This window comes from Oryctolagus cuniculus, chromosome 7 (genome assembly GCF_964237555.1).
Source record: "Oryctolagus cuniculus chromosome 7, mOryCun1.1, whole genome shotgun sequence".
NCBI lineage: Eukaryota > Metazoa > Chordata > Mammalia > Lagomorpha > Leporidae > Oryctolagus > Oryctolagus cuniculus.
This window is the reverse complement of record NC_091438.1, coordinates 108,484,996-108,498,295: the sequence shown is the minus strand read 5'-3', so window position 1 is coordinate 108,498,295 and position 13,300 is coordinate 108,484,996. Positions and strand designations below refer to the sequence as shown.

Sequence of the window (13,300 nt, the reverse complement as noted above, 5' to 3'; positions counted from 1 at the left end):
TCCCTGTCACCCATACAGGAGACATGCATAGAGTTCCAGGCAGCTGGCTTCAACCTAGTCCAGCCCTGGCTGTTGTGGGCATTTGGGGAGTAAACCCGTGGCTGGCAGATCTCTGTCCCTATATTTCAAACAAATAAAATTAATTATTTTTAAAAAGATTGTAGCACTAAAACTTCACCATAGATTTCTGGTTGTAGCACAGATCTAGAGGAAGCTCCTGCATTGCAAGGTACCATAGCTTAAGACTGCTCCCCCACTTCCTCTCTCCTGAAAGAGTTTTGATATGAGTCAAAAACACATATATGACATTTGTTTTCCCTCTGAGAATTGCTCCTTTGGTCTGCTCATACGTTTTGAGAGCCTCCCTCCTCTATCCCCAACTTCTCTCTTCCCCAACTCTCCCTCCTCCTTTACCCTCCTGTCCTCACCTTGACCAGAAAAATAGGAAACACATATCAACTTAGGTCTTGCTCATCTTCTGCCCCTGAGCAGCAGTAAGAGGGGGAGGCCTCTGTGCCCAAGGACACATGTGATTGGGCTTTATCAGAGGAGGAGAGGGGGCCAAGTAGTTCCCCTAGAACATGTCACCAGGGCTCAGCATTGTGATGCAGCAGGTTAAGCTGCTATCTGTGATACTGCACCATTTCTGATCGAACTCCCTGCTAATGCACCTGGGAAAGCAGAAGAAGATGGCCCTGCCATCCACACAGGAGACCTGGATGGAGTTCCAGGTTCCTGGGTTTGGTCTAACCCTGCTCTAGCTGTTGTGATCATCTGGAGTGTGAATCAGAGGATAGAAGGTCTCTTCTGACTCTCTCTTTCTCTCCCCCTCCCTTTCACTCCATAGTAATTTAATTTACATTTCTTCAATTGTTGCTGTGGATTCGTTTCTGGGAGGAGGTGGGTGGTGGGGGCAAGAGGCACGGAGTCACCACACAGATCCCAGGAGTCAGGTGAAAGCAGGCCTGAGGCAAGCAGCCTGCAGACTCATTTATTTCAGTTGCTACAGCAGCTTATATAGCCAAGGCAGTCAATCTGGTCAAGGGGCAGTCTGTGTGCTAACCAATCACACCCTGTTGCCAGGCAGACTCTGTTGCTAGTGGCCATCTTGTCATGGCCTTCTCATTCCACCACATTCAATGATTCTAAACATTTTTGTTTTTATAATTTGTGTTTTCAGTTATATGAGAGTGCGCTTCAAAATAATAAAATTTTTAAATTATCACTAATGCAAATTACCAAAAGAAGGAAAATAAATCAATATAAATAGATCCATAAAAATAAAGATAACAGAATTAATAGATAGGAAACTTAAAGTGAATATTATATGTCTTATAAAATATACACAAGTAGTTAAAGAAAAATATTAATACAATAAAGAAAGAAACAGAAAAAATAAGAAAGACCAATGGAAAACTATAGATAGGAATAAATAAGGGTCAGACATTGCAGCATGGTAGTTAAACTACCCCTTGGAACTCCCTCATTCTATATTGGAGGCCCTGGTTGGAGCCACTCTTCCTATTCAGCTTCCTGGTAATACAAACCTAAACATTTGGGAAGTGAACCAGCAGATGAAAGATCTCTTTCTATCTGTCTCTCTCTCACTCTGTCTCTCAAAAAAATAAAGCTTTTTGAAAACTAAATATATATACATATATATCTGAGATATATATCTGAGAAGAGCAGCAAATTAGACACTCCAGAAGAAAAGACTCCTGACCCAGAAAGTGCAGCAATACAAACTCTTAAAAATGGGCAAAAGAAAAAAGACTGAAAGGAAGAAAAGATCCTCACTGAGCTGTTGACTGAGTTGGGACAATGTTGAGCGATGTAGGATAGAGGGAATTGGTGTCCCAGAAGAGGGAGACAAAAAAAATTTTTTTGAAGAAATAATTATGATGGAAAATTTTCCAAACTTGATGAAAGCTATTAATGTACATACCATGAAGCCAAATGAATCTATAAAGAAACTGTACCAATGGGCATCATAATCAAATTGCTATAATTAAGATATAAAGGTAAAATTCTTAAAAGTAGAAAATAATACCACGAATCTACATCTTATATGTATAGAAGCAAAGATAATTTCCTGACAACTTCATGACAGAAGCCTGGCAAGCCAACTTATAATGGATGACAATTTTAAAGCACTTGAAAGAAGTTATCAACACTAGAATTTTATACCCAATGAAAATATATCTCTACGATGAAGAGAAAGATTTTTTTCAAACCAATAAATTCAGTCACCAATGAAATGAACAAATTTCTTGGAAGACAACATCTATCAAGGCCCATTTTAAAAGAAATGTATAACCTGAATAATACCTTATCTAATGAATACATTGACTTTTTAGTTAAAGGCCTTCACACAAGGACAACAAAGGGCTTCACTGGAGATTTCTTCCACATGCGTATGGAAAACATATTACCCATGTGCTCAAACTCTTTCAGAAAATAGAACACCTCTCAACAAATAAAGTCAGCATTACTTCAATAGCAAAACCAAAAACAGTATCTGAAATCTACAGATCAATACACTGCATAGACATAGATGCAAACTTTTAGCAAGAGGGCTACTTCAAAAAATTTATGTAAACTGCAATTAAAATATAAGTTGATTTCAGTGTAAAAATCTGTAAATCCATTTATATGTGGCAAATTCAAAAAGATAATTGAAAAATCATCTTTTATAGGTGTGTATGTGTATATTTTAAAATCATTTGATTTTTTAAATTCCAAATCAAGATTATAGTCCTAGTATAAACTGCATTTGGTCATGATTAATTATAGTAAATAACTATAATTAAGTATAATAGTTCATCATGACCAAATTAGGGTTTATACCAGGAATGTAACTGAAGTTTAACATTGAAAAATTCAAGGAGATTCAAGATGGCTGAATAGGAAAAAGACATGCTGATTCTGACCACAGAAAGATAGCAGAAGAAAAGGGGAGGAACTGCATTCCCAGGGGATAGCAGGAGAGAAGTTTGCAGTGGAAATTCTACAGAAAGAAGAGAGATGCTGTGGAGTAGTGGGGATGGTACAGTCATGCAGCAGTGAGCGGGGTATTCCCAGCTACACCCACAGCCAAGGGCTGGAGGAAATGCCATCTTCTTGGATCAAGGTGAGAGGACCCTATGGCAGCTGTGGCACTGGTGATATTGCCTGAGGGAGAACCTCATGGCTTCCACTGACTTTGAGTCCGGCCTAGAGGGTTAGCAGGGGCAGGATACCCACCTAACCCTTTGAAAGGAGAGCACATTGCTTTCTTCCCGTCCCCTAAAGGGTGCCTGGTGACTGGCAGGAAGGAAGCACCATCTTAATAAGCCGAGTAGAGACTGCCGGGCCCTGTGTGACTGTAGGATTTTATCAGAGGGATAAATCCATGGTCCCCACTGACTTTGAATCTGGCCTGGAGGGTTGGGTTGGTGGAGGTGGAGCAACCTCTTAGGCCTGTGAAGTGTTCCCCTCTCTTCTGCTGCCCTCACCCTATCAAGGTGCCCAGACTTGACTTGCCAAGTAGAGCCCAGAACAGCTTCTCTCAGGCCAGCAGCTGGGACACATCACAGCTGTCTCTGTGAACAGGGGAAGCTCATGGGGCTGCCAGTGGGTTCCCTGCTCCCTGTGACTGTGAGATCCCTGCACACTATGACTGTGGGAATTCTCAGTGTGATAGGACATGGAGTGTGGCTGGGTCTCTGGGCAGTTACTGTGTCTGGCTTTGGAGGCTTCAAGTTCCCTGAGTGCCTGGGGTGGATCATCCCAGAGGATTCTATGCTCACACTGAGAGCACAGAGATCCTTTATGTATTTCATGTGCCTGCATGGGTAAGGTGTGTAACCACTGTGGGCTCGCCCTGCACCATTGGTGCACCTTGGCAGAGAGGGCTGAGCTATGATCATGCCAGCGATGTGATCATACCCTCCTCCCTCCTGATGATAAAAGAGATCTGCCACACTGAACTTGGTATAGCTCTGGACTCTTTCCCCACCCTTGAGCAGTGGCCCGAGTTCCCTGCCTGCTTCCAGCACACCTCTCTGGATATCCTCTGGAGGAATATAGACTCCACTAAGCCAAAGAGGCATATTTCAAAGATAAAAGCCCTCAGAGGAGAAAACTCAGCAAGTGTTTCCACAAATGCCTACAAATAAACAGAAATACAAGAACCATGAATGAGACAGTATGACTCCCCAAAAGGAAGACAACATTTCAATATTAGAATGTGAAGATGAAGTGATTAATGAAATGCTTGAAAAGGAATTCAAAAGAATGATTATAGGATTACTCAGAAGCAATGACAAGCAAATTCATGAGTTAAAGAAATCCATACATGGGGCCGGTGCTGGGGTGAAGTAAGCAAAGCCGCTGCCTGCAGCACTGATCCGCATTCCAGTTGCTGCACTTCCAGTCCAGCCCTCTGCTGTGGCCTGGGAAAGCAGTGGGAGATGGCCCAAGTCTTTGCGCCCTGCACCCATGTGGGAGACCTGGAGGACGCTCCAGGCTCCGGGCTTTGGAATAGCCCAACTCTGGCTGTTGCAGCCATTTGGGGAGTGAACCAGTGAGTGGAAGACCTCTCTCTCTTTCTCTCTCTCTGCCTCTGTAATTCCACCTTTCAAATAAATAAATAATTATTAATGCTGAGAGATAGAGATATTGAAGAGAAATCAACTGAAATATTAGAAATGAAGAATTCAATATGTCAAACAAAAAATACAGTGGAAAGACAGTGGGCAGAAGAAAGAATATCCTAGCTAGAAGACAAATCCTTGAAAATAGACAAAAAAAGGAAGAAAAAAAACCAGAAAAACTGAAAATAGTGTTTGAGATTTTTGGTATACTATGAAATGCCCAAAAATACATATTTTAGGAGTTCTTCAAGGTATGGAAAAAGAGAATGGATAAGAAGACCTATTCAATGAAATAAAAACAAAACTTCCCTAATCTGAGAAAGATAGGGACATCCAAGTACAGGAAGCACATGGAACTCCTAATAGGCATGATCAGAAGAGCTTTCAGCATGGCACATTATAATCAAACTTTCTAAAGCAAAACATAGAGAAGAATCTAAAATGTTCAAGACAGACACCAGATTATCTTTAAAGGATCTCCAATAAGATTGACAGCTTATTTCTCATGAGAAATCCTCAGGCAAGGAGAGAATAGAGAGACATAGTCCAAGTCCTAAAAGAAAAAAAAAAAAAACTGTCAACCCAGAATACTGTACACAGCAAAACTCATTTATAAATGAAGGTGAAATAAAGACCTCCCAAAACAGAAATTGAAAGAATCAGTTCCCTCTTGTCCAGCCTTACAAATGATTCTTAAGAATATGCAACACAAAGAAACAGTCAGCACTGAGAAAGAATGTGAAGGAAGAAAGTCTCCTGGTACATCTGCAAAGGAAATCCAAAACAAACAATAGGAGTATTTATGGGAAAATAGCATGACAAAGTCACTACTTATCAATAATAATCTTGAATGTAAATGGTCTCAATTTTGCAATTAAAAGATACAGATAGGCTGAATGGATTTAAAAAAAAAAAAAAAAAAAACAAGACCCAACTATTTGCTGCCTACAAGAAATACACCTCACCAACAAAGATTGAAAGTGAAAGAAAAGAAAAAGATATTCCATTGTGGTGGAATGAGAAGGCCATGCCAAGATGGCCACTGGCAAGTGAGCATCAGTTACTCAGGAATGGCTTTGGAACCCACCTGGCAAAAGAACCTGCCTGGCAACAGGCAGTGATTGGTTAGAGCATAAACTGCCCCTTGACCGGATTGGCTGCCTTGGCTATATAAGCTGCTGTACCAACTGAAATAAACGAGTCTGCGGGCTGTTCACCTCTTGCCCACTTTCATCCGACTCCTGGTGTCTGTGTCATGACTCCATGCCTCTTGCTCCCACTGCGCTCTTCCTCTCAGAACGAATCCACAGCAACATTCCATGTTAATGGAAAGCAAAAACAATCAAGAATAGACATACTAATATCAGACAAAATTAGACTTTAACACAAAAACTGTTAAAAGAGACATAGAAGGGTCTAATGTAATAATTAAGGAATATATTCAACAGGAAGATGTGACTATAGTAAATGCATACACATGCAGTGCTGTGTATGCAGGGGGTGCCTGGGTACTTAAAACAAATGTTAATGGATCTAAAGGGAGATATAGACTCCAATACAATAATAATTGAGGACTTCAACACCCCACTTTCATCAATGGACAGATCAACTAGACAAACAAATCAACAAAGAAACTACAGAGCTAATTTACACTACTGACCAAATGGGCCTAGTTGATATCTACAGATCATGTCATCCCACAGTTGCAGAATACACATTCTTTTCATCAGTGCATGGAACTTTATCTAGGATAAACCATACCCTAGGCCATAAAGAAAGTCTCAGCAAATTCAAAAAAATTGAAATCATACCATGTATCTTTTCTGACCACCATGGAATGAAGCTTGAAATTAACAACATAAGGGGGCCGGCACTGTGGCACAGTGGGTTAACACCCTGGCCTGAAGCGCTGGCATCCCATATGAGCACTGGTGTGAGACCAGGCTGCTCCACTTCCAATTCAGCTCTCTGCTATGGCCTGGGAAAGCAGTAGAAGATGGCCCAGGTCCTTGGGCCCCTGTACCCACATGAGAGACCTGGAAGAGGCTCCTGGCTCCTGGCTTCGGATCAGTGCAGCTCCAGCCCTTGCAGCCAATTGGGGAGTGAACCAGCAGAGGGAAGACCTTCTCTCTCTCTGCCTCTCCTCTCTCTGTTTAACTCTGACTTTCAAATAAATAAATATTTTTTTAAAAAAGAAAATAATAACTTAAGAAACTTTAGAAAATATGCAAATACCTGGAGACTGAACAACATGCTCCTGAATGAACAGTTGGTCATAAAAGAAATCATAAAGGAAATTTTAAAATTCCTAGAAATGAGTGACGATGATAAAAAATCAAAACTAATGGGGTATAGCAAAAACAGTACTACGAGGGAAGTATATAACAATTGGTGCCTGCATCAAGAAATTGGAAAGGCATCAAATAATTGATCTAGCAATGCATCTCAAGGATCTAGAAGAACAGCAAACCAAACCCATAATTAGGAGGAGGAAAGAAATATAAAAATTAGAGAAGAAATAAACATAACTGAAACAAAAAAAATAGGAAAGATCAGTTAAATGAAGAGCTGCTTTTTTTTTGGAAAATTAATAAAATTGATACATCATTGACCAAACTAACCAAAAAAAAAGAAGGTTTAATTGTGCTATCCCAAAACTCCTGCCTTCCCCACCCCACCCCAAGCCTCACAATCTGATTTTATTTGGAAATGATCTCTTCAGATGTAATTAATGGAGATGAGGCTCTACTGGATTAAGGAGGGCCCTGAATCTGATGACTGATAGCCTCTGAAAAGGAGAAGACACACGAGAGACACATGCAGGGAAGGAACCATGTGATGATGGGGGCAGAGAAGGGAGGGGTGCAGCTGTCGGCCAAGTTTGCTGGGAGCCAGTAGGCGCTAGGAAGAAGCAAGAGAAGGCTGTTACCTGGAGACTTCACCGGGAGCCTAGACTTCAGCCTCCAGAACGTGAGAGTAAGTTCCTGTAATAGACGTCCTCCTTACCTCTGGATTTATTTTCTGAGTTTTTAGTTAATTGCTGTCATCCATGGCCTGAAAATATTAGGTGGAAAATTCCAGAAATAAGCAATTCGTAAGTTTTCAGTTGTACACCATGACGACTCACGTGATGAAATCTTGCACTTTGTGCGCTTTGTCGCACTTTGTCCCCCTTCTCTCTGCATGTGAATTACTGCTTTGTCCAGATTTTCCACACTGGACATTAATTACTTAATTTGTTATCAGATGGACTGTTGCAGTATCACAGTGCTCATGTTCAGGCACTGATTGTACTTAATAATGGCCCCAAAAGCCAACAATGGTAATGCTGGCATTTGGGTATGCAATGGAGGAACTACAAAGTGCTTCCTTGAAGTGAAAACGTGGAAGTCCTAAATAAGGAAAGAAGGATCTGGTATGCCGAGGTGGCTAAGGTCAATGTTAAGAACAAATGTCCTACTGGCGAAATTGTGAAGAAGGTAAAAGAAATTTGTGCTGGTGTTTCTGTCACTCTTGAAACTGCAAAAATTATAGCCACCACACATGAGAAGTGCTTCATTAAGATAGAAAAGTTGTGAAATTTGTGTGTGTGTGTGTGTGTGTGAGGAAACATCACAATGTACAGGCTTTTGTGTCTGACTTCAGGTATCCACAGGAGAGCTTGGAACATATCCCCCACCGGGGAGGGAGGACTGTATTATTTGAAGTTCCTGAAGTTGTGGTTGGTTGCTGTGGTAGCCCTAGGATACTGATACACCCTTTAATGATACACCCTTTAATGCTACATGATGCTTTTTCTACTTCTACAATTCTAATCTTCTGTCATATTTGCTTGCTTTTCTAAGTACTATTCTGTTAGCAGATGTTGAAATAATTCCATTTTATTGTCAATTTAGTCAACATTCAGAGTGGCACTGTGTTTAAAGGCCATTGTTCTACTTTTCTGGTTCACTTCACGTAGGTGGTTTATTTTCCTCAAAAGTAAAGTACACTTCCCAAAATTCACTTGGGACTTGAGATGATTTCTTCTCTTCTCTTTCTAGGTATGCTGCTACCAAGGCTCGGTTTGCTAGGGAAACTAGAATGCATGGCCATGTCAGTCCCTCAACCAAAAGAATGCATCGCCTCCCAACTACAAGTAAATTGGATTCAGCCTATGTATTTTTTTGCTTTTAGAACTAAAATATTATTTATAAGCATCAATACAATTTTTTGTTCAGTTCAGAATACATTTGAATACATGAGGCCTAATTCTTGTGTTTTCCTTTTAACTCCAACTCTTTCTAAAAAAAATTCAGTTCAGAAAATTGCGCAGGAATTATAGCTTTAAAAAACTGAATTACACTGTCAAGTTTACTACTTCTAATGGGTTAATAATACAGTTTGAAAATTTAAGACTAAGCTGCAATATGGAAAAAAAGCAGCCCTAAGTAATCACTAAGAAACTGATCCCTAAAACGCATGGGCTAAGAGATACATGCAATACACTGAAAAGAAAGGCACAGTGGTAGCTGAGGTTCCTTGTGGGGTGTGCTTTTAAAAATGAACTTGTTGCAAAGAAACAATGTAAGTTGTTGAGACAGGTTCAGGGCAGTTGAGCAGAGAGAGGGAGCTGGTAACTTAGAGAAGTCAGCTAGTGTAGAGGCGGCACCAGATCCACGTGTTTGGGGTCAGAGACCTGGGGTTCAGACCATGCTCTGTGAGCTGTGGGAAGGCCACTTGGCCCCTGAGCTCCAGTTCCTTCATCCTTGGCTCGCACTGGGTACACAGACGATGCTCAATAAATGTTAGTTGCTAGTGTCCTTCCCTCCTGCGCAGGATTCCTGTGACTAAATGATTCCACCTACGTCAACTTATTGGAACTCTGGAAAGTGCTGTAACATATTACTTGCTGTGTTTCCCGTCACCTCTCTGTCAACACAGCAGCACATGAATGCCAGCACAGGCAATGACCTTCATTCAGTGAGCTCCGCGGGCCCTGCTCCTTCTGTTCCAGCTTTCTTTTCCATGGCTCAGCATCTACTTGTCTTCTATACCACTCAGGGTTCCCCCTGTAAGCTGCCAGCCTCGGGCTTCTACCTTCAACTTGGCCTTCTTCCAGACTTCAGGGTCCCTGCAAGCACTGGGGAGACTTGCTGCCTTCCCCAGCCTTCCTATCTGCCTCCTCCAGGGTTTCTCTGCGCCTCCCTGCTATCTCCGTATTCTCCACCTCCACCAAAAGAGGTTATTTGGTTACATCCGTGATCACAGCGATTTCTGTCCATGCTTCATCAGACCCACACCCACAGCTCCAGTCTTTTATGATTGTGTCCTGAGTTATTGCAAAACAATATAAGAGGTGCACTGTGTTTTCTGATACACACCCCCTCCTTTACTTTCTAATCTTATGCATCCTTTGAGATTCAGTCTAGGTATTACCTTCTCTAGGAAATTCTCTTTGTGAGTTATCATAGCACTTCTGGCATAGCCACATCCTGTTCTATTAGCTTCCTGTTGCTATATAACATATTATCAATAGAACTTGTTTTCTTCTGGCTTTGGGACAGAGGGCCCCGGCTTCTTGCTGGCTGTGTGCTGGAGGCTTCCCTCAGTTCCTGGAGGCTGCCCACAGTTCTGTACCTTCCCAATGTGGCCTCCTACTTTAGCCAGCCACAGGGAGCATCTTCAGAGTGAAGCTGATAGCAAAATGGAACCTTATATTAGGTGATATATTCAAGGGAGTGGGAGTCTGTCTCCCTTGTCGTCACGTTTCATTGGTTGGAAGCAAGACACAGGCCCCACCCACTCTCGGAAGGGAAGGGATTTCACACAGGTGTGGACACCAGGCTGCAAGGACCCTGAGGGCCCGCCTCAGAGAGTCTGCCACACCTGCTGTTATTGTCTGCTGGTTGGCTTACTGCCAGTCTCCTTGGGAAGACGTGAGCTCCGCACAGGGTAGGACTGCTCCCGTCTGTCTGCCACAGTGCACTGCTTGCATACAGTAGCTAGTCAGTGCTCCTGGATAAACGAGCAAGTGAGACAGGGTGAGGTAGAGTCTTCTAGCACTGCTGCGATTTTGGAAAAAGAGGAGTAAACCAATGATGAGTGGGAAAAACAAAGGTAAGCTGGTAGGGAGAAGCTTCCAAGCCATGTCCAGAAACTGACCAGATCCCCAGGGCTGAGTCTTGTCCTCTTTGAAAGTGGGATAGGCTTTTCTTTGTGTCTGCTCAGAGGGGACTATATCTAAGAGCTTGTGATAAATTAGATTATCATTCATAAATATTCATTCTTACTCTACCTCCATGGGCAAAGTGTATACTTCTGTGCCCCTTGACTTTGAACTTGTTTTGATCAGCGGAGTATCAGTGGCTGTGATAACCCCAGGGTTTGGAAAGGATTTGCGTGGTTTGCTATCTCCTTTTCACAAGAGCATGCCTGGACGTTGGCTGATCAGAGAGAGAGATATGGGGCACCGAGCCAAGCTTCTTCAGCCAAGTGTTCTCAGCCATTTTCCAGCTAAAGAAGTCACTCCCTAACTGATGGGCACGCAGGTGACCTAAACAAAAACTTACTGTTGCCTGTCGCTAAGATGTTGTGATTGTTTATTGTGTAGCAATGGAGAACTTGTACAAGACATCAAAGGGAAGTATGACTCAGTTGGGAAAAGAATGAGCTTTGCGTAGCTCTTTGGCAGAGAGGTAGCATGGGGTGGTCTGCCGAAGAGGAACACTCACCTGAGACTGAGGAGGTGGCGTGGGGCAGGTCGGGAGAGAGAAGAGGCCATTGTGCTCAGGAAGGTGTGCATATCGGGTGTGGCAGCTTCCCCAGGCACAGCAGAGGCACAGATCTTTCCCCCGAGTCCCACTTCGCAGACATGGTCACTTCACACACGGCCCCATGAACGTGGCATTTATGTCGCACTTTGCCTATGAGCATCTCCTCCTTGTGCTTCAGGAGCTCCTTCCTGGTTTCCCACTTCCTGTTCGTACATCAGGCTCACGGAGCAGCGACTGCCTCCACGCTTCTCAGCGAAGCAGCCAGACCTTGCCTCCCCTCCGCCATCCCACACCCGGATCATCTCAGCTTCCTACCTTAAACCCCTCGCTCTTGTACTAGCTGAGAGGTTCTGTTTTCTAGCTGAATCCAGACTGGTCACGCCAGTGAATGGCGGCAGCCAGAACCCACCAATCAGCAATTTTAAACTGCATTATTCTAAGTTAAACTGAAGATTGACCTAAATTGTTTTAAGATTAACAAGTACGTTAAAAGAGGCAGCATTTGCAGGATTCATCCTGAGAAGGGCGTGTAGAAGGTGAGGCAGTTGGAATGAGCGCTTTCATAACTTATCTTAACAGAGGGACAAAATCCCCACCTCCATAATGTGCTCCAGACACATCAACTGGGACTCGGTAAATGCAGGTTAAACGAATAAACTAATAAGAACAGAAAGACTGGCTGGCGCTGCGGCTCACTAGGCTAATCCTCCGCCTTGCGGCACTGGGTTCTAGTCCCGGTCAGGGCGCCGGATTCTGTCCCGGTTGCCCTTCTTCCAGGCCAGCTCTCTGCTGTGGCCCGGGAGGGCAGTGGAGGATGGCCCAAGTGCTTGGGCCCTGCACCCCATGGGAGACCAGGAGAAGCACCTGGCTCCTGCCATCGGATCAGCGCGGTGCGCCAGCCGCGGTAGCCATTGGAGGGTGAACCAACGGCAAAGGAAGACCTTTCTCTCTGTCTCTCTCTCTCACTGTCCACTCTGCTGGAAAAAAAAAAAAAAAAAAAAAACAGAAAGGCTGAGTGAAAGGGAGAGGATGATTGATGGCCAGGTTAACTATATAGCATGATATTTTTGAAGTTTAAAAAGGTGTTTATGTTCACTCAGATGATCTAAATTCAGCATGCTGGCCAAATGCAGGAACATGTCTCTTTTTGATGTTTTTTTCCCACTATGTCTATTACATTTCCGTTTTTCGTATTTATCACACAGTAGACGACGCTTATCCTGAGTCACAAACCAACAGCGATGTCACAGATTCCAATGAAAAAGAGGCGGGGTGGAAGAGCGAAGCTTCCTCGTTTAATAGCGACACGGAGGAGGACTGGGAAGAGGAGGTGGACGATCTGGTGGCCTGGACCAACACTCTCAACACAGAGGCTTTAGAAGAGCAAGCCTAGAACTCCAGGGCTCAAAACATACGCAGTCCCAACCACCCAACCGCGGCTCCGCTGCAGGGAGTAGGTAGCTTTGGAAGGCTCTCAGAAGTTGGATTCTGTTGTTTTCAAACTAGCCTCATCCTCTCGCTCCAAGAACAAATTAGAAATATAAGTCCAAATCAGTGACTACGTTGCTTTGAATTTTTTGAGCCCTACGTCTTTGTTTTGAACTAAGTGAGCCAACCTAGGGGCGTTCCTTATCGTATCCCAGCCAATGTATTAGCCTCCCACGACTGTTGGGCTCTTGGATGCAAGTTTGTGCGTGCAGGACAAGGGTCAGGAAGAGGCTGGGATAGGAGGGAACACTCAGTAGCGTCAGAAGCTGCCGTTAACCCAAGTAGAGGGATCTCTGCGTTTAACTACATCCGCCTGGATTTTTGTTTTATTTTATCCAAATTCAAGGGATGAGACGTCCCTGTCCACTCATGTTTGTTTCTCTTTGTTCTCAGCACACATGCTGTTTTCTCCTTGACTTTGTC

At 43.3% G+C, this 13,300-nt stretch overlaps 1 protein-coding gene across 2 annotated transcripts in view; it reads left to right on the top strand.

The window, feature by feature from the left end:
• Positions 1 to 12,915, top strand: part of UBE2U (ubiquitin conjugating enzyme E2 U) — a 58,810-nt gene extending 45,895 nt beyond the window's left edge. For both annotated transcript variants that reach the window (XM_008265126.4, XM_002715946.5), the window contains 2 exons: positions 8,678 to 8,772; positions 12,595 to 12,915. In XM_008265126.4, the coding sequence (XP_008263348.2) occupies positions 8,678 to 8,772; positions 12,595 to 12,782 (283 nt within the window). In that variant the 3' untranslated portion in view covers positions 12,783 to 12,915. The remainder of the gene's footprint in view (positions 1 to 8,677; positions 8,773 to 12,594) is intronic.
• Positions 12,916 to 13,300: the final 385 nt, after the last annotated feature.